This window comes from Ixodes scapularis, unplaced genomic scaffold (genome assembly GCF_016920785.2).
Source record: "Ixodes scapularis isolate PalLabHiFi unplaced genomic scaffold, ASM1692078v2 PGA_scaffold2__306_contigs__length_199485367, whole genome shotgun sequence".
Lineage (NCBI taxonomy): Eukaryota > Metazoa > Arthropoda > Arachnida > Ixodida > Ixodidae > Ixodes > Ixodes scapularis.
The window spans coordinates 127,024,916-127,045,896 of record NW_024609857.1 but is presented as its reverse complement, the minus strand read 5'-3'; the positions used below and the strand labels follow the sequence as shown (position 1 = coordinate 127,045,896).

General features: G+C 45.6%; 1 protein-coding gene across 1 annotated transcript in view; it reads left to right on the top strand.

The window, feature by feature from the left end:
- LOC8032619 (glutamate receptor ionotropic, kainate 2) overlaps nt 1-16,954 on the top strand; it is a 96,557-nt gene extending 79,603 nt beyond the window's left edge. Inside the window, exons 12-15 of the mRNA XM_029974972.3 lie at nt 1,372-1,570; nt 2,915-3,140; nt 7,887-8,161; nt 16,513-16,954. Coding sequence (XP_029830832.2) covers nt 1,372-1,570; nt 2,915-3,140; nt 7,887-8,161; nt 16,513-16,650 — 838 coding nt within the window. The 3' untranslated portion in view covers nt 16,651-16,954. The remainder of the gene's footprint in view (nt 1-1,371; nt 1,571-2,914; nt 3,141-7,886; nt 8,162-16,512) is intronic.
- Nucleotides 16,955-20,981: the final 4,027 nt, after the last annotated feature.

Here is a 20,981-nt window from a genome sequence, read left to right as displayed (position 1 = left end):
CTTTTGCCTCATCACAGAGGGCACCGGTCATCCACGTGTTACGTGCTCCCCCCTCCCTTTTTTTTTTTTTTTTTTTTTTTTCATTGTCGAAGTTAAAAACATTTCTTTCGCAGATAGCGTTAGCGACGGCTCGCTGATGCACTACGCCCAGCTTTCCGCTATGTAAAAAACCTCTATCAGCTCCCTCGTCGCCTTGTCCTTGTGCCAATCTACAAGCGTGGTCTCCTCAAAGGACGGCTTGCACAAACAGCTCTGACAGTGCACCGCCAAATGCCCTCCTATTTGTTTGTATTTGTATTTTATCTGGTATTTGTTAAGCTCACAGCCTCCGCTAGCAGAATATTTGAGGCTAATGGTTGGTCCCAAGAGCTGTCAAACATCGCGCCTAAGTTCACTGAAACAATTTCGGTCAATGAAGTGTCCTTGTTTTCGCCCTATTCTTACCAATTAATGAACAAAGTCTCTACATATACGGCTCTGATAACTGCTAGCCATGGGTGCCCCTATATGTACGCCACTGACGTCATAACGGCACATTCGAAATGTCTGTGCCGCATTGTCAGCACGGAGAAGGCAGGGCATTTTGCGCCGCATGTTGTAAACTGAAACAAATCGGTGGAAATTGTATTTACTGAAGGGACCAGTCACTTGGCCCCGTCAATATATTCGAAACACATCACAGGCCGTGGGAGAGCTTCGGCTGATAACCGTTGGGTGGTGTGACGAACGCGAGAGGCCGTCGCCCCGTCGTTCGCATTTCTTTCGTTCTGGACTGTGTTCTTAAACTACAATGTCCAAGCGATGATAAGTAAACTAACTTTTGGATAAAGTGTTTTCTAATGCGCTATTTTTTTGTCGACGTATTTGTATCGTGTGACTCTTTCGTTCAATAGTTTCCCCATTTTTGCGAAAGCTAGAGCTGCAGAACCCAGGATCCCGGGTTCAATCCCCAACCCTGCTCGTTTCCGTCTGGACGAGCATCCTACTGGTATGCGGTTGTGTATCACTACTGCGCGGTGCACGCTAAAGGCCCCAGCCTAGCAGTTGTACTGCACAGGCTAAATTGCTAATGTACAGCTGAGAGTCCAGTCGCTCGTTGAAGGCAGTCTATCTTCAAGCTGTATAAACATGCCCACGACCAACTTAATTTATTTTTCTATTTTCAGTTCCTCGACTGGATTTTAAAACACCACCTTATATCCAGACACAAAAGCACAGTGTTGTATCACGCAGGTGTTGTAATGCTTAAAATTCATAAAAAAAATGTCTGAATTCTGTCGGTTCCTAAACCGGCAGATTTGACTCTAGGGACAGCAATCTTCAACTGCGGGTAGGCTATCGTCACGAAGCATGATTTCTCTTCCTCTGCAGGGCCCCTTCGACGGTGGTGGCGTTTATTTCCTGGTGGATCTTCTCCCTGATTGTGATGGTGGCGTACGCGTCTGTCCTCGGCGAGTTCATCATCCGTTACAGAGACCGGCCCACCCTCAACAGCGTCGACGACCTGCTCAAACAGAAGGACATCAAGTACGGCACTTATAGGCGGGGATCCACCCAGAGCTTCTTCCAGGTACGTCTCGGTGAAACAGCTTGCTTTTTGAGTAAAATGCCCCCCACGTAAAACTTTATAAACTATATCCGTCGTTCCTATTTCTATTCATGTAAAGCCGATGCATTTGGATATGTTGCAACATCCGTATTTTAGCAGGCACCTCTTTTACATTGGAAGCTACTTTTCTCAAATAAACCACAGACGCTTCGAAGTGCGCTAGCTTCGCTGTCCTACTTTTACAACCGAATTTATTATTAAAAAGCTGTGAAAACAATATTTATTGTGTTCTTAACGGAGGCACACTGTTAGACAAAGTAAGCCTAAACGATCAAACAATTACCGGGGGGTCACAGTGCCTGAGACGAGAAGTTGAGCTACAAAAAAAAAAAGACACACGGAAGGGAGTGCGCTCTTAAGCGCGAAACACATGTACGACGAAACCGTCCGATCCGACGTCCGACCGCGCAATACGACGGTCGGAGGCGAGGGTTTTCAACGCTCTCCGATGCTACGAAAACCCTCGCCTCCGACCGTCGTATTGCGCGGTCGGACGTCGGATCGGACGGTTTCGTCGTACATGTGTTTCGCGCTTTAGTGTGACTTTGCTTAAGTTTCTTATGCTGTTCCGTGATGCACTTTAATGCGCCTCGTCTCTGTGTTCTTTACTACCACCTACTTACGCTTGGCGCTGCCCTTACAATAGTGGGTGTCCACAGGCACAATATTGTTGGTCGGTGTTAGCGCAAGCTCAGAATTAGTTCCCATGTATTATCTTACAAAAATAAATACTTCGACTGGAAGGAATGCATGATCGTGCACGTTCAAACTAAATTCCAGCCAACTAGGATCGTTATCCTTGGCCGACGATAAGAGAAAGCTAGATCTGAGCGTTGCGCTGAAAACAACGACCAACATAACGCCATTCTGTGTATGTCTGTGTTGTAATATCTAAACCTGCTGTGTAATAACTAAACTGGCCAAAGACTTTTTTTTTTCATTAACAGGTTGAGACAAATAGAAGTGGCACAGCACTCCTGTCGACCCGCTCTATCTCGCAGGTGATTCAACCTGTCGTAACGGAGCTGAACTACAAAAATTCATAGGTCTGTCTATGAGAATATACTGGCCTGCGGTAAAAATATTGGGGTAGGGCACTTCTGTTATTCTCTTATTGAGCAATATTACAATTTGGTACATCTCCAGGTTATGACAAAATAATTACGCCCAATAACTCCTTGCGTTGCTAATAATTGGTGTGTCAAGCTCCTGAAGGATCTGCAGCGTGATTCCGTGATTATCGAGCATGTGATTCTCCTGGTTATTTGATTCACGAAAGAAACCAAGGTTGTTTTCGTCTTCCAGAAATCGACCTTCCCGAAATACATGGAGCTGTGGCAGGGCATGCAGAGCCAAGGAGACGAGGCCTTCGTGGACAACTACTACGAGGGCATCGAACGCGTCATCGGCGGAAACTACGCCATGTTCCTCGAGTCGCCCGTCCTGGAATACCTCGAGAACCGTTACTGCGAGATCGAGCAAGTGGGCGATATCATGGGCTCCGGAGGATACGCCCTGGCACTGCCCAAGGGTGAGACTGCTATTCAATTACTGTCTTGTAGGAACTTCGCCACCATTCATTGTGACGACGACAATATTAATCCTGAACAGTGTTAGATATCGAAATATAGCATTTATAGGTATACTTCAACACTTAACGGCATGAGCTTGTCCAATTGCATTTGGCACGGCCTTATATGACTATAAGATAGACTGCTTTGTAGATTTGTTCAGTTAGACATAGTTACCGTCTTGTGTTCAAGAACTGTGCACAAAACGTTTGCAAGCGTTTATTTGATTGGTGTACCTATCTATATTAAGGGAGAATCTGGGTTTGGACTTCAGTATGATTCTGAAAAAAGATGTAGAGATACGAAGAGATCGTACATGCGAGACCACGTGACGTCACGTCCTATTAGATATAGCGGGGCGTAGGCCTAGTAAATCTGGCAGGTGACGGCCAGCGACAAAGTGACGTCATGTTGACACGTGACCAGGTCCTGCAACGTCATCATGGCACGCGAGTCTAGTGAAAGCCCTAGAATTTTGTGTTATACAAGGTACTTCATTTTAATTCGAACAGATATCTAAAGAAGGGGTGAAAATAAGAAGAGTGCCGTCATCACCGTATATTTATAAGGCTCGGCGAACATTAGAAGGGGGTGATCGTCATGGTAGGTTCGCAAATTAACTAAAATCTGTTAATTAACAGTGTAATTATTGGTTTTGTAGGTCATGTTCTAATTTCAGCATTAACGGCTACTACCGTTAGAGGCCAGATCAAATAAAATAATTTCGCAGAGTGTAATAGTTCTTGAGAAATTCACAATCAATTTATAAATATTTCTCCCGATTTAAAATGTCCGCTCAAAAAGAGCGCCGCAAGCCCTCCCACAATGACGCTGAAAAGAGCGATGGAGTCGTTCCAACCACGTCGACTCTTGTGTCGTCGGCGCACGCGCCAAGGGCCTGCCCAAATAGTGACATGAGTTAAACGACTACGTCACTCTTCCAAACGTTATTGTGGACAGAGCTTGCGGCGCTCTTATTGCGCGCGATATTTAAATCAGGCTAAAAAACGTTAAAATGTATCAATTAATATATTTAAAAAAAATTCTTTTTTGCAAATTATTTTAATTGTTCTGACCTTTATTACTAATTGCCATCAACGCTGCAATTGTGACATGACTACGAAACCCAAAACTTACGAGGTTAATTAATATATATATAAGTTAATTAGCCAACTTACCACGACGAGTAGCCCCTCATCAATTGTCCGCTGAGCCTGTTAACTACATGTTGAAGATAACAGTCGTCAAACTCTCACTCCTTTTTTTTACTATGTTTAAATCAAAAACCAACACCCTATATATACGCGATTTAGAAAACCATCACATCTCAGCACCACCCATGTACGCTTTAAAAAAGTCACTGTAAATTTTTTGTTTATTCCCGGACTTTTAAAACGAGGTGTTTGTACAACTGTAGCGAGTCTAACAGTCTAAACACGTTAGTGTTGAATATTAACGGTGGTGGAAATCAATAGGCAGTAAAAGTTTTCTGCTCAAAATTATAGAGAAAGTTCAACTTAAATCCACGTGCTAACATAAACCAAGCGGCAGAGGACGCGATCGTTATGACTGTGAAAGTAATATCTACGTATACTTTGAAAACATACATCTTATAGGTATTGTTGTGTGTATGTTTATACAGCCGGAAGTTAGTCTGCCTCAGTGGGCGTCTGGTGTCGCAGCTGTAGATGAGTAATTTAGCCAGTGCGGTACAACCGCTAACCTGGGGTCTTTAATGTGCTCACGCAGTAGTGATACGTTACCGTACGCCGGTACGATGCTCATCCAGATCGAAACGGGCGGGGGCGGGGATTGAACTCAGGATCCTCGGTTCTGCAGCGTGAGCTTTCGCTCCCGCTGCAGAACCCAGGATCTTAGCTATCACATCAGTATTGTTTCTATCTCTTTTCAATCCGGTGACCAACAGCGTTTAGTTTTATAGCCTTTCAGCTTGGCTTTGGTACTGTACATTCTGCTGTTTTCTTATTACTTTCCGCGTAAGCTCTTTTGAGTTCCTTCCTCCTAATGACTGTTTTTTAAGCTGGCTTTTGAAGAGAGTAAAAAGAAAAGTTGACAGGGGGAAGCAGAAGACTACAATCAGCTAAATTTAGCGTCTAACGCCGACATGCGGTGAGGCAACATGGCGACCATCAAAACAGTCTTTTTGTTTTGGCACAACCTCGTTGCATGTGCATAGAACTAGCTGGTCCTGTCATTATAGCATACTTTGGTCATGGCTGTAAACTCTCTGAATAGGTGCTACTAGTCGTTAACACAGCGTGAAAGTTAGTTCCATGTACAAAGCGTGTTACCACTAATAACTTCCAGCTAGATCAGATGCTTTCTAATTGTAAGCGCTACATTGATATCGAGAAAATTATGTTAGAAGATTGTTACAATAACCGATGAGGATAGAAGTGCTCCTCTCTTACACTCTCCTGGAAAAATATAAAGTAATTAGCGCATGAAGAGAGTACTGCTGAAAAGCAAAAACAAAGCAGAAAAGAATTCCACTCATTATATTTTCCTATGTACGATGACCTGTTTATCCCATGGAAGGTAATAGTCCTTTGCAAAATTACCCCGCACCAAGGAGAAGGTTTGGCATGTAGGTAGACGCGCTGGATGCGCTCGCCTTGTGTGTTTAAAAAGAAAAAAGGAACTTGAATAAGTAATCAAGATAAGCCCATGACGCGAACGTGTAAAGTATAACGATAATAATCCGTGGAGAAGGAGAGGAATGGAGACAGAGGACAAACACAAATGAACCAAACAGAGCTGTGTTTGGATATTTGTGTGTGTCCTTTGTACCCCTTGTTCCCCTTCTTCAGGGATTATTTTCTTTATCACTGTCCGGCTCGCTTGTACCCTCGCACTAATTGCATCGTTATCAAGTGTAAAGGGCCATTTATTCTAGGATTTTGCTTTGGAACAGTTTCTGCTGGAAACCCCAGCAGGTGCAAAGCGTGTGGATACACTCGCATCGTGCTCCCTCGTGTATGGGTAATTTAGCGAACGGGTATATTGCTGTAACGGTTGCAAAACAGACTTCGCGCCGTCCTCGTGAATCGTATGCGTACTTTTCCGCAACATGACGCTCCGTGAGAGAAAACACCACGCTCAAAAGCTTCTAAAGGATGCGTCGCATTTTTACTTTTGTTTTTGTTATCGTTTCTTTTCTTATATACATAAAAGAGTGCATATTATAAATTCTTCTATGAGAGGCTTCACAGAGGACGCTCAAGGCTCGATTATACATATCTTGAAGTTTACCTAGTAAATTTTCCAGCTTAGAAAACAAAAGGAGATCAAACTATAGCTTCAAATATCATGCAAAAGCTTGACCCTTATCGAGGGCATAAAAGACCTCAGTAAAAATCACAATGCCAGAATGATGTGGGGTTGCTAAATAACTTTCGCAGGAGCTACTGAAAGTCAGCCACCCAAAGTGCCAGAACGTGTGCTGTCTGGGCAGCTAGTACTCAACTTCGTTTGCTCCACGTATCCACATGCTATGACCGCCCCTCTAGTTCAAACCAAGAATTGTCTCTACTTGACTGTTTGGTGACCACACGCGCCCAGCAGTGATGTAAATGTGTGCGTTCCCTAAAGGGTACCAGAACTGCGCTTCGTTGACTTTATCAGAAAGACAAGCAATAGCAACCTCTTTAACTTTTAGTTTTCTAGCGTTGATGTCTCCGTTAGGCGACAAGCCAAGGACGATACTAAGGTGGTTAACACCCTTTTGGAAAAAATATACTTAACTGATTTTCATTGAATCGCGGGACCGGGTTTAACAAAGCCCCTTGATGTATTTGTGTTTCAATTACAAGCTGAATCAAATGCACCAATGCGCGAGGCCGGCGTTCTGCGTGGCACTTTGAAGAAACTGGCGGCGCATCACTCGCTCGGGGCACCGTCTCGCGCATTTGAACAACAATGATTGTCGATATACAGTAGTTATAAGGAACAGAATCGAACGATTAGTTTTATCGAGGGACTTTAGGTTCAAATGTAGTGCCTAGAACCCGTCCCCGACTGGTGTGTTTGCCGCGACTTAAAAAGTGGTCCCCCGAATTCCGCCTGGTGACGTCATAGAAGTGTCATATTGTTGTCGGCCGTAATCTTGGCTGTGTCACAGCAGCAATAATTGATCTGACAGACGCCTGTTCTACTTCATGTCGCTTCCCATGTGACAGTCCACGGAAGCTTCAGCAGCCACCTGCTAGCACGCCGCGATGACAACGACACTCCTGTTCGCACGTACTTCTTGCCAATACTTGGAGTACCAACCGTCGGAATCGCGACATCCGACAGCATGACAAGGCGGCTTCCGTGACGTCATTTGTTGTCACTTCAAGGCGCGTTCCAGTCACCGTAGTTCAATCGCCACTGCCTGTTTCTCCCGTGCTCTCGCCTTTTTACTTAGCGCGCACCCTATCCATTAGTATGCATACCCCCGAGCCTTTTCCAACCTTCAAAATATCGCATCGTCTCCTGCCCCGCGGGTAGAGAAGATTGCACTTCAAAACCGACGACCAGTTCGCGCTCTCCACTTCCCCCTTTCCTCCTCTCTCCCTTCTACCCTGTCCACCGTCGCATGTTTCCTCCTCCCTCAGGGTGAGGGGGATCTTCTGCCTGGTAGAATCTCGAGTCTGGTGGTCGGCCTTTCAGCTCGCTGATGGCATTGCCGTTACTCCGAGCAGGGAGCCCGTACCAGTCCGAGCTGTCGGCGGCCATCACGCGACTCAAGTTTGACGGGACGCTCCAGCTGCTGCGGCAGTACTGGTGGGAGGACCACAACGTTGCCAACTGCCCGCCGGAGGAGCACGTGTACCGGCCGACGCCGTTCACGGTCCGCTTCGGACGCCTCAGCCTCGTCTTCATCTTCCTGCTCCTGGGACTGCTCATCACCATGGTCATCATGCTGGTCATCTTCGTGCGCGGCCACAGCAAGAGGGACGTCACGGCCGAGTCCATGGTACGCAATTTCTTGGTCACCTGCGCCCCCACACAGCCCCATGCTCTTGTTTTAGGGCACATCACTTATAAACGAGGATCCTCACTTTCGAGCATAATGCATAGTTTCAATAAATAAACTGATCTTAAATCTAAAGTCCGTCCCGAAGATGGCGTGACGGGCTTTATTTAAAATGTTAAACGCTTAATTTTCCCACGTAGTCTCCAGACAAATCGAGGGGAAAGAAGACAGAAATTGTAGACAGTTTTATTATAGCGTAATACGCACTAGTACAGCTTAAACTAAGAAATACCGCGGCTCGGACCAATTTTAGTTGTGCGTTCCGTAAACGTTGCCGAGGGGTCATCTCGTGCGATCTTGATTCGATTGCCAGAGCCGTATAATTCCGCGTGCTTACGGCGCCACCATGCTCTTCTAAGGATTGCAAAAAAAGTTTTCAATCATTTTATTTCAAATTAACGAGCAGCAGCTGCCTGGTCAAGCGCTTTTCCATGCGTACGGAGGCTACGAGCACGAGTGCGGAGCCACATTCGATCACGGTGCCTCCGTCAATCATCCCGTGGAAACGGCCCCTTTTGTCATTGCTACCGCTGGAAGAAACTTATGACCTACTGATGCCCATTGCACAAAAACAATTTGGGTTTTTTTTTTTTTTTTTTTTTTTTGAGAGTCGTATGTTGCATCGGAAATGAACCGTGCGAAAGAGGCTTAGCATAGATAGAGCAGATCAGTAAACATTTTCACTACGCACTCCTTCAGCTGCACGGCAATATGACTCGACTGAAGTAGGTTCCGAGAATAATTCCCCTGCTGAACACCAGGCAACTTCACGTAGCACTGAACTCCGCGAACACTACGTCGCTCATGCTGTGCCAGTCGAGGTAATCACAATCTTGAAACTCGTGCTTTCGCTGGGACCAAGATCTCGCGAGAGCTCCCGCAAAGCCCACTAGCCCGCAACGCAAAATCCCCAGCATTGCGTGCGTACGATTCGTTCGGAAAACGAGCCCTTCTATTGCGTTCCGCGCATGCGCACTCCAGGCCCAAAATATCTATGCGTACGCAGAGGTTTTGCGTACGGTCCACTAACACTGTTTAGTATTTATGGGCGGATATATAGAAATATCCCGTGTTTTTTTTTATTAAAAGTGACAAATGTTTTTTCCTTAAACAGAATTTCATTGCCTCTCTTGTCATCTTTATTATATTTTTGTTATAAAAAATTCGGCAGAGATACTTAGGACGGCTTATGTGTACGAATGTGAAAGCATTCCTACACGCAGCTCTTAAGACGGCTTACATGTAGGAATGTGAAAAAATTCCTACACGCAGCGCATTCCTGCAAGCAAAACGCCACGTACGTCTTCCTATCCCGCACGGCGCTGCGGCGGTGACGTCACGCTCCCCCCAATACGCAGGCGCGGCGAACCTTACCGGCTTTACAACGGCTTCCGTGACGAAGCATTGGGTTGCTGTGCTTTTCTTTGTGTTTTATTTCCGAGGCGCGTCCGCTTTGACCTTGAGCGCACCCACAGTCTTCCGTGACGAGGCATCTGCGTTGCTGTTCTCTTCTTTGTGTTTTATTTCCGAGGCGCGTCCGCTTTGTCCTTGAGCGCACCCACAGGCTTCCGTGGCGAGGCATCTGCGTTGCTGTGCTTTTCTTTGTGTTTTATTCCCGAGGCGCGTCCGCTTTGACCTGGAGCGCACCCATAGGCTTCCGTGACGAGGCATCTGCGTTGCTGTGCTTTTCTTTGTGTTTTATTTCCGAGGCGCGTCCGCTTTGACCTTGAGCGCACCCACAGGCTTCCGTGACGAGGCATCTGCGTTGCTGTGCTTTTCTTTGTGTTTTATTTCCGAGGCGCCTCCGCTTTGTCCTTGAGCGCACCCACAGGCTTCCGTGACGAGGCATCTGCGTTGCTGTGCTTTTCTTTGTGTTTTATTTCCGAGGCGCGTCCGCTTTGACCTGGAGCGCACCCACAGGCTTCCGTGACGAGGCATCTGCGTTGCTGTGCTTTTCTTTGTGTTTTATTTCCGAGGCGCCTCCGCTTTGTCCTTGAGAGCACCCACAGGCTTCCGTGACGAGGCATCTGCGTTGCTGTGCTTTTCTTTGTGTTTTATTTCCGAGGCGCGTCCGCTTTGACCTTGAGCGCACCCACAGGCTTCCGTGGCGAGGCATCTGCGTTGCTGTGCTTTTCTTTGTGTTTTATTTCCGAGGCGCGTCCGCTTTGACCTGGAGCGCACCCACAGGCTTCCGTGACGAGGCATCTGCGTTGCTGTGCTTTTCTTTGTGTTTTATTTCCGAGGCGCGTCCGCTTTGACCTTGAGCGCACCCACAGGCTTCCGTGACGAGGCATCTGCGTTGCTGTGCTTTTCTTTGTGTTTTAGTTCCGAGGCGCCTCCGCTTTGACCTTGAGCGCACCCACAGGCTTCCGTGACGAGGCATCTGCGTTGCTGTGCTTTTCTTTGTGTATTATTTCCGAGGCGCGTCCGCTTTGACCTTGAGCGCACCCACAGGCTTCCGTGGCGAGGCATCTGCGTTGCTGTGCTTTTCTTTGTGTTTTATTTCCGAGGCGCGTCCGCTTTGACCTGGAGCGCACCCACAGGCTTCCGTGACGAGGCATCTGCGTTGCTGTGCTTTTCTTTGTGTTTTATTTCCGAGGCGCGTCCGCTTTGACCTTGAGCGCACCCACAGGCTTCCGTGACGAGGCATCTGCGTTGCTGTGCTTTTCTTTGTGTTTTATTTCCGAGGCGCCTCCGCTTTGACCTTGAGCGCACCCACAGGCTTCCGTGACGAGGCATCTGCGTTGCTGTGCTTTTCTTTGTGTTTTTTTTCCGAGGCGCGTCCGCTTTGACCTTGAGCGCACCCACAGGCTTCCGTGACGAGGCATCTGCGTTGCTGTGCTTTTCTTTGTGTTTTATTTCCGAGGCGCGTCCGCTTTGACCTGGAGCACACCCACAGGCTTCCGTGACGAGGCATCTGCGTTGCTGTGCTTTTCTTTGTGTTTTTTTTCCGAGGCGCGTCCGCTTTGACCTTGAGCGCACCCACAGGCTTCCGTGACGAGGCATCTGCGTTGCTGTGCTTTTCTTTGTGTTTTATTTCCGAGGCGCGTCCGCTTTGACCTTGAGCGCACCCACAGGCTTCCGTGACGAGGCATCTGCGTTGCTGTGCTTTTCTTTGTGTTTTATTTCCGAGGCGCGTCCGCTTTGACCTTGAGCGCACCCACAGGCTTCCGTGACGAGGCATCTGCGTTGCTGTGCTCTTCTTTGTCTTTTATTTACGAGGCGCGTCCGCTTTGACCTTGAGCGCACCCACAGGCTTCCGTGGCGAGGCATCTGCGTTGCTGTGCTTTTCTTTGTGTTTTATTTCCGAGGCGCGTCCGCTTTGACCTGGAGCGCACCCACAGGCTTCCGTGACGAGGCATCTGCGTTGCTGTGCTTTTCTTTGTGTTTTATTTCCGAGGCGCGTCCGCTTTGACCTTGAGCGCACCCACAGGCTTCCGTGACGAGGCATCTGCGTCGCTGTGCTTTTCTTTGTGTTTTATTTCCGAATCGCGTCCGCTTTGACCTGGAGCGGCCGCGCCGTCTTCTGTGACAAAGCATCAGATGTGACGCGTCGCAGCCAATTTAGGTGCCGTTTTTCGCGGTTACAGACGCCGCCGGCTCCGCTCCATGGGACAGGTAATGCTTTCGCATTAAAAGTAATGTATGCTCAATCTTCACCACTTTGACACTGCAAAAGGAATCTCCCGCGAGCCTCCGAGTGGCTGCTGGCATTTCGTTAAGCAGACTGCGCTTTTTTAGGACCCTGGCAGAACTCCCAATGAAACGCTGCCTGCAGCTGTGATGCGTCTGTCATATTCCTCATCTAGTTATGTTATTGCTTCTGGGATGCGGGCCTCCAAGGAGCGGTTTTAACACCAATATTGTTCATACAACATTACCACTACAAGGTTACAGGTGGGTCATCTTAGCATGGTTGTCACCTTGTAAATCCCTTTTAACACGGTTCGTGAAACATAAAATATGTAAAACAAGGCTTTTGCAGTTTTCCCTTCATACATAGTAAGAACAAGGAGAGAAAGCCCCGTTCGAACAGAAGCAGAGAACTCGCTCTCCGCAGAGGACGCATTCCAGGCACCATAACTGGCTTTAGAAAAGCAGGTCCCCTACAATCACCGACAGATTAAGAATGGCACGGCGTGTCTTTCGAACGCCCGGCGTCCAGCACGCGCTCCGTGCCTTTCCTTGTGTTTTGGCTGCGCGCGCGCACCTTCCAGGTGTACAAGACGCCTAAACGTCGTAGGAGGCAGGACGCTCGCACTACAGGGAAAGTGGAAGCTCCATCCCTGCCGCTCTCACCGTGTCAGATACTATCGGCATTACCTTCGTACGTCCACTTATTTTTATATTTTCTAGATTCCTACATAATCACGCAGAAAGAAAATATAAAAAAGGTCTGACTTTTAACACACGCACATACAAATATCGGAAATATTCTACCTTGACGAATATTCTTTATCGCCCACCGGAATATAAGTTGTGAATCTTTAAATTTTTTTTAGAGCGAAGCTGATTATGGTTAGGTTTCCGTGTATTTTTTGTGTGCCTCGACGAAAACTCAGGTCCCAAATTTTTTGCAAAATCGCTTCATTCTATGCAAAAGCTTATACGTTTCATCACTTGGATATGCATTTTAGTAGATTAGTAATCAATAGGCACCATTTTCAAGATCAGTAAAGTCTCAGGTAGATAATAAAGATTTCTCAGTGGTTTGCCACTGTGCCACCCGCGTCGGCCATGTCGATGCTCGCACCGCCCTCTCTTTGTCCTCGTTCCAAGCGCTTGCGTGCCTAGTTTCTTTTCCTTCCGCTCTCCCGTGGTGGCGGTCCGGTCGCGTGTGTCTACTTTCTGCCGGGTGGCGGTCCCGTCGCGCGTGTCTAGTTTCCTCCGGTTTTCGGGGTGGCGATAGTTCGTTCCTTTGTTCAAAAATTTGTGTCACGTTTGTGTCGTGTGCTAAAGAGCTTCGCTGGTCATCTACCTTCACAGTGTGGAATGGCTCATGTTTTGCTTACCTGGAATCTTTTTTTCTTTGATTTCTTACTTGGTATATTGCCGTTTTTTTACTCGGAATCGTTTTTGCTATTTGGAATCTTTCTTCGAGTTCCCGAATGAAAGCCCACAGATTGTAGTCTTAGGACATAACTTTAATCTAAATATACGAATTGAAACGTCATCTAAAATTCTAAATAATGTGTCTAGTTGTCTAGTAAAGCAAGTGGGTGTTTGAATGCTATAACTTCAACAGTTAGAATCACTACCGAATCTACTGCTTTACTTCATATGTTTATTACCAGTCTTGGTGCGTCACAAGCGGAATATGGTGTTATAATTACTGTTATAAAAGGTCACTTTGGTATTTTCTTGTGCTTAAAGAAACATATTGTAAGAACCCATAAATAGCAGACATTACTAAAATACAAGAAAATTACGCAAGATAACCTAAGCAATTTTAGACGTCAACTATGCTACAGAGGCTGGAGTGATGTCCTTCTATGCAAATAATCCGTAAGGCGTGTTCTAGCCAAATCTTAAAAAAGTGTATGAAAGCTGTTTTTTATATAGATCACTAAGGACATCGAAGAAAACCCGTAACCATGCATTATATCAAATATTTGTAAAAACAAAAAAGGCTGAAAAACGTGTCGTTTTTAAACGTTTTTGCAACCAACGTAACAAAGAAGTTAGGAATTCTCGTGCGAAATATTTGCGTGATTTTTTCCAGGCCTGTGTAAATAGGACAGAGGTAGTATGGAAAAAGATAAATTATGTCTTAAACCGCACTCACGATTCAAGTAGAGTGGAAAGGATAAACTATGAGTGGAAGGAAATTACAGGACAAGCATTAACAAACGCATTCAGTGAACATTTTGTTAATTTGGCTAAATAAAAGGCCGAGCCCGATGCTTGCAACTTTATAAATTTCCGAAACAGTGAATCTATGTTTCTCAACCCAGGTATCGATACGGAAGTAATATCCGTGTTTTATGTATTAAAACACACTAAATGTGGTGACTATAATGGCTTGCAGATTAAATCAGCGAAATATGTCATATAGACTCTCGCTCGTTCCTAAACCGTGCAAGAGTGCTTTGCGTGACCGAAGGTTGTGGGTTCGAATCCCGCCCCAAAAAAATCTTCGAATTGATCTCGAATGAATTACTGTGAATAAATTTATAAAGCGAAATCATTTGAGACGTGCTGGTATATTTAATTCGCATTACATGTCATGTTTTTAGTCACTTTCATTCAACGCCTGACGTCACGTTTTACGTGAGCGTTGTGGGTTGTTTGAAATTTTCGCGCGAGGCCATGTGGCGGTGATGTTAATGACCCTATCGACCAACCTTGGATTTTAGCGCACGACACCGACGCCGGCTTTTCTGCGACACGGGCTCCTTGACCCTATCGCGTTAGAAGCAGATGCGGCTGGCAAAGGTATCAGTTTTATTTAAGAAAGGTAATACAAATGACCTAGGTAATTACAGACCAGTTTCAATATTTCCAGCGTTTTCTAATAACCTTGAATTATTATTTTTTTTTTATTTTACGAGTCGAAGCATAAGCAGAAAGACATGACTTAATAAGTTCATCCCAATTTGGTTTCCGTAATCAACGGTCTACAAAACTTGCACTTCTTGCCCAAAAAAAAAAATAATAATAAAAAAGATAATATATCTTAAAATTGTGAAAATGGAAAAATAACTGTTGGGTTATTTATAGGCTTTACAAAGGCATTTTGTTAACTTGATCATGACTTGCTGTTTTTAAAGTTAGGCATATGCGCCGTCTGTGGACAGGAGGCACTACTTATTAATGTATATTTCTCTTCCAGGAGGCAATACGTTAAGATGAATGGTAATCCATCCGTGACACAGTAACATTTGATCAGGCGTTCCTCGTGGAAGTATTCTGGGACTTTTTTTATTCAACATGTATATAAACGATAATGTAAACCTAAGCCAAACAATATTTATTATATATGCCGACGGCACTAGGTTATTTTGGACCGGTGGTCACGCCACGTAACTTATAAAATATGGAAATAAAACACTTAAAGGGATTGGTATCGTATGGAGCAAAAAAATGTTTTCAAAATAAACTTGAGTGAGACTAAAGGCTCTGCTATACTCCGACGTTGGGCGCAGTGAACGCAGCGTAGCGCAGGACGTGCGCCTTCCATTAACCGGCTGGAAGGAACTCGATATCTGCGACCAATCAGTACCTGCATGCGCTGCACTATGCCGCGTTTTCTACCTTCGACCTCAGAGTATTGCAGACTCCTTAAGGCAGTCCTATACTTCGGCTGAAAACAAAGCATGCTGACACAACCACGGATATACTTTTTAATCATTTTAAAGTAGAATTAGTTGCAGCGTTTAAAACCTTGTTGTTTTTTCACAAAGTTTATGTCGTGGACGATCACATTAAGTATGTTCTGTCCAAATTATCCGGTATAGTTATCTTAAGATGTCGGTACAGAAAATTTCTGCCACTTAACATGAAGTTACTCATATATTATTTATTATTTTATATGCCTATAGATTCTAATCGCATAGTATGGGGCACGACCACTGGAACGAACGTTCAAAAACATTCCATATCACAGAAAAAGATACTGCGAAGCATTCGCTATGATGCAACTGAATGTGGAACAGAAAATATCCTTATGAACTTCGTATAACGAAAATTCATGATTTGAACAAATACCACCTATGTGCTAGGTATAAAAAAAAATGTATTTATATATATGAACCGTCGCTACCTCGAAAACTTGGCTGATTGAACGAAAAAAGTGAACACATATCTGACACGAAGCACGGAACCGTGGGAAGCGCCATGTATTAGAACAAATGACATTAACATATACTCTTCCGACCATTCTGAACCAGGTTAGCGTCGGAAATATGGAAATTACTAACATGTCAGTGAGTGATGTACGTGATGTTTTCTAAACTTATCGTATAATTCAAACGGCAACTTTTTGTAGAAGTTTTTCTTTCTTTTTACGTGTTTAGTGTGCATATTTAATAAGAAAGTTGGGTTTTTGTTTTTTGGTTGTTTTTTTTTTTTTTGTTACTTGTCAAATGCATTAGTTTGTATTTGAAGACATGCTCAAGTGCTGCTGCATTTTTGGGGAGCTAGAAACCAGTCAAGCTATTTGTAAACAACTTTTTTTTCTCCTTTCTCTCCCCCAACATCGTGTTTGTTTGAAAACAAAGGAAATAATTATTGCTTTGATCGCAACTCTGGGCGCCTCCACTTCAAAACTGAAGATAACTTGAATCTTGCAGAGCACCATCTGGAACACCCTTCTGGAGGAACTGCGGTCTGCCATGATGTGCCGCAAGGAGAGGAAGCCCCAAGAAGCCACCAAAGACGGAGAGATCACCCCAACTTCTCCACCTCCTGTGACAGTGTCCCCAGCCTGACGAAGTAGACTTCAAATGTGATAGAGACACGAGTGATGCCCTACCACAAGATGGGGAAAGAAGCCCGGTGTTTTTCAGCATTCAGCAACCTTGAGAAAAAGTCCCTGCGTGTTTCTGATCTGTGCATTTCTTCGGTGTGCCCTTCACATGAATATGAGCGTGGCGGCGATACTTTGTGTTCGTAACAATACCAGCAATGTCTAAAATATGGAGTTTGTCGCAGCATACAATTGGAAAGCTATTAATAGAAGTCGTTTGTAAATGTGCAACAATATTCAATAAAGATCTCGGGGTGATTGCGTGAGCAGGTGCTATTTCATTGCGTGGGTACCCGGCGATTTTTTAGCTACCCCAACTAGCTGCAGTTTCGGAATCACCGGCCTTACCCTTTCCGGTATACTATTTAGTATCACGAAATTCAGAATAGTTACTGTGAAATCCGCAAGTGAAAATGATGCCAAAATCAACATCCAAGTATACCGGCGCTTTACAGGGCCGTGACGTCAGTGGAGGGCAGGCTTGCAGGCCGAGCGGGCAGTCTAATGCTCCATTCACACTGCCGTTCGAATGGCAACCGCGAAGCGAATCTGCTCGTTTTCATAATCAAATGCGCGTGTATTTGATGCACCTTGAAGTAACCACGTTCGCAACCCCTTTCCGAATGAGGTTCAGCCGCCAGTGTCACACTGGCGGCTGAACCGGATTCACATTGCCACTCTACCGCATCCGCGAAGCTCGCGCAGTTGATGAAAACGAGCTGATCCGCTTCGCGGTTGCAATTCGAACGCCAATGTGAATGCAGCCTAAATGCGGCGTAAAATTTTACTATGCCGAGCATTTGTTTCGTGCTGCTGGCGGGTGGTGTAGCAAGCTTCTAAAGCCTTCATTTGACACCATAAAGCTGGTTGTAATCAATTGGGAACAACGTCAACAATCTAAAAGGCGAACCCCTGCCTTCCCCCAAGTCGCTTTTTTGTAGTTGCACTAGAGAAACTTTAAAGTGCACAGTGAGGATCAAAACTGTAAATTCAACAACTTTACGAAAAAATATTTTTGAGCAATATTTGGGTTACTATTTCAGCGATGTCTGTTGGTGCGTTAGCATATTTTCAGGCAAATCGGGGACTTCAGAAAAAAACGCCAGATTATTATTTGTTTTAATATAAAATGTTCACCTTGTATTAAATGTCCACCCGTGAGCATGTCTCCAAAATATTTAATCAAAATATTCATTTCCTCTCGAGAAATTTATTTCTAAAGTTCACGCGTGCACGTTCGAAGCTGCCGCTCTACTGGCAACAACGGGCAGCGGCACTCGTGACGTCAAATATGGCATCCGGGAGCAGACGATGTTCCCTACTAGGTTGTTTGTGGAATGTGATGGAGGGTGGTGGGAATAATAACACCACGAAGAAATGCAGCAGTGGCATCTTATTGGTTTCCGACCGAGATGGTAGAGATGTTAATCATTTTAAGAATGATTTATTTATAGCCTCAGTAAGTGTCGTCTTAAGATATGATTACCGTTGTTCAAGACGAGTTTCGAAGAAATATCCCAACGTGTACCTACGGGCAATTATGCCCTAAACTTCGTTTTTTTTTTTTCGCCTACATTGAGGCATCGCATTTAAATTAACACCAGAGACAGTACATAATATTACCATCGGAAGAATAGAAAATAATGCGCTTATTGTTTTTTTTACGTTGAGGAATAATTATTAACTCATGGGGAAGATTTATAAAATTGTTCAAATTCAGCACGTCATAAAAAAAATTTTTCTCTCTCATTTTACGTTCTTGGGACGTGTTTCTTTTGGCCTGTACAAATTTTGGTAGGAGAAACTTGTTTCATAGTTCTGGGCCTCTGAATATGAAAGAATACAACACTTCCGGCGGGTTCTTGACAGTTTTTTTTTTTCTTTCCAGCTTTTTAGTTTTGCATTTATTGTTATGGTTTATTTATTGATTATTGTTTACCAATGGCACAATTATTTAGGTTGAAAAGACATAGCTTTGAACTTTCGAGCCACCGAGCATGTGACGAGTAGTGCCTTCTGACAACGAGTTTCTAACAATGACCATCTACGCGATCTTTTATGCAGTGAAGAGCGACAGTAGCTATACATATGCATAAATAATTTCAGATTAAAATAAGCTCGACCATATCCTCTTTCCCCGTGTTGTTTTCTTTAACAGTCCGAAAAATATGGGAGGGGGGGAGAGACTGGAGCCCCCCCCCCCCCCCTCCCCCCGTTTTCCCTCTTCCGACGCCACTGGTATAGTAGAACGCTCCTCGACCTCAAGTTGCGTCAGTTTCTGTGCTTTTTGCTCGGCGTTTCTTCCGCCCCAGAAAATAAACCTCCAAAGCAATTACAAACAAACAAAAATTGTTCAGGTGCAAGTGCAGTATGTTGATCATGATGCAAAATCGCGAGACTGGGAATGAAATTCGCAAGAAATTTTGTAAGAAGAAGAAAAAAAAAGGGGGACAGGACAACTTCTCAAACTCAGCTGAGTTGAGTTTGAGACGTTGTCCTGAGCTGAGTTTGCAGCTGAGTTGAGTTTAAGACGTTGTCCTGTCCGCTTGTTTCTGTCTTCTTACACTTTTTCTTTCAAATTTCCTTCCCAGAGCTGAGTTTGAGGCGTTGTCTTGTCCCCTTCATTCTGCCTTAAACTTTTTCTTTCAAATTACATTCCCAGTCATTGGCATACCAACCGGGGGGGGGGGGGGGGGGAAGGGGGGGGGGGGCGCTTGCCCCCCCAGTTCTCAGAGTGGGGGGGCAGGGTGTGTGTTTTGCCCCCCCCCCCCCCCCCCCTGAAACAGCCGCCACTGGGCAGTGCAAACACTGGCCGGCGACGCCCAAGGAATAGGCAGCCGGCAATGGCCAGGCGGCGCCACGAGAGCGACTGCATTCAGCGCCACAAGCGGAGGCGTCTCTGTTAATGGGGCGGCCAGTTTTCCCGTCGGGCCGTTGAGAGCGGCGGCGACCCCGATTTCAGCAGTCCCCGTGTGTACCTGCGTCCCTGGTTCTTTTATGCGGTTTTTTAATCGGGAGCCTTGCTAGGTCCAAGTGCTGAGAGAATATTGTAGAGTCGTCATTTGGACACCAGTTTGAGTTGTCTTCACTACTTGTGGCCGCCGAATCGGTCCGTGCTTCGCTTGCTCCCAGGAAGTGACACAATACAACAGGAGGGCAGCGGATGGGTTTATTGTACATCCCGGTTGCCCGTCTTCGAGAGCCGGCACTCCGAACCCGCCGACCCTGGTTGTCGCCCGTCGTTCAGAGCTCACAGCCGGAGCCCGTGTCCAGGCCTGCGGATCGCCCTTCCCACGCCATGGCAGTGTTGCGTAGGCTAGCTGTTCTGGGCTATCACAGCCAGAGTCTCGCTGCGGAACCACTCCGGGATGCGTATTTTGAAATCCTACCCAGTACAGGGGGGCGGAGCCAAGGAAAAAACAAAAACAAACAAAACAAAACTATGTCGGCTCCTATTGGTCCACGTGACTATGACGTCATTGGCTGTTCTCTTTAGCGGCAGCAGCTTTTTTTTTTATTTTTGTTTTGTTTTAATTACAAATTCACTGTAATAGGCAGTTGCGCGGGTTGCAATAAGGGTTAAAATAGTTCGCGATACTTTTAATTAGAAACAAAAGTCGTTGCGCTAGCAGTAAATGACGCCCAAAGATGCGATTGCACCGATTGCACGGCCTAGATGGCCCAGCCGACGTGGACAGACGTGTTTACGCTGATGTGCGCGCGGGCTTCTTTTCCAAAGGTTTGTGGTTTCTAGTTTATGTCATTGTATTTTTATAGTCTCGAGCATCTCCGCGCTTTGAAACACGCCGCACTCCAGAATGCCAGTGTCAGTTTGATGGAGGCGATACTGTTTGTATTGTACGCCGAGCTACTGAAGCCTTTAAGCCTAGCTGGAGAAAAGATGATAGACTTGTCTGCATTTAAAACGTGAAATGTCGTGTTCGGAAGGTACATACGTACAATGCCAGACCAGCTGAACCAGTCCCACACGAACAGTTGTTTAGACTGGTGCTCGACCGCGAGAAGCGCACATCCGATAAACTGCCTACGATAGCAGCCAACTTCGCTGAACTCCGAGACATGTCGGAAGGGTTCCGCACCGCGGGAGACTGCAACGCCGAATCTGTACCGCGGAGTCGCACAGGTTCGCTTGCGAAGGACCTTCACACGGTTATATGCGAAATATAAGATAGTCGCACTTTAGGGACACTTATCAAAGCTTTGGCATGCTCTTGTGAAGTATCACAAAATTTGCAACTTCAAATTTGTTTCTAGAATAATGCGGGTTGACTG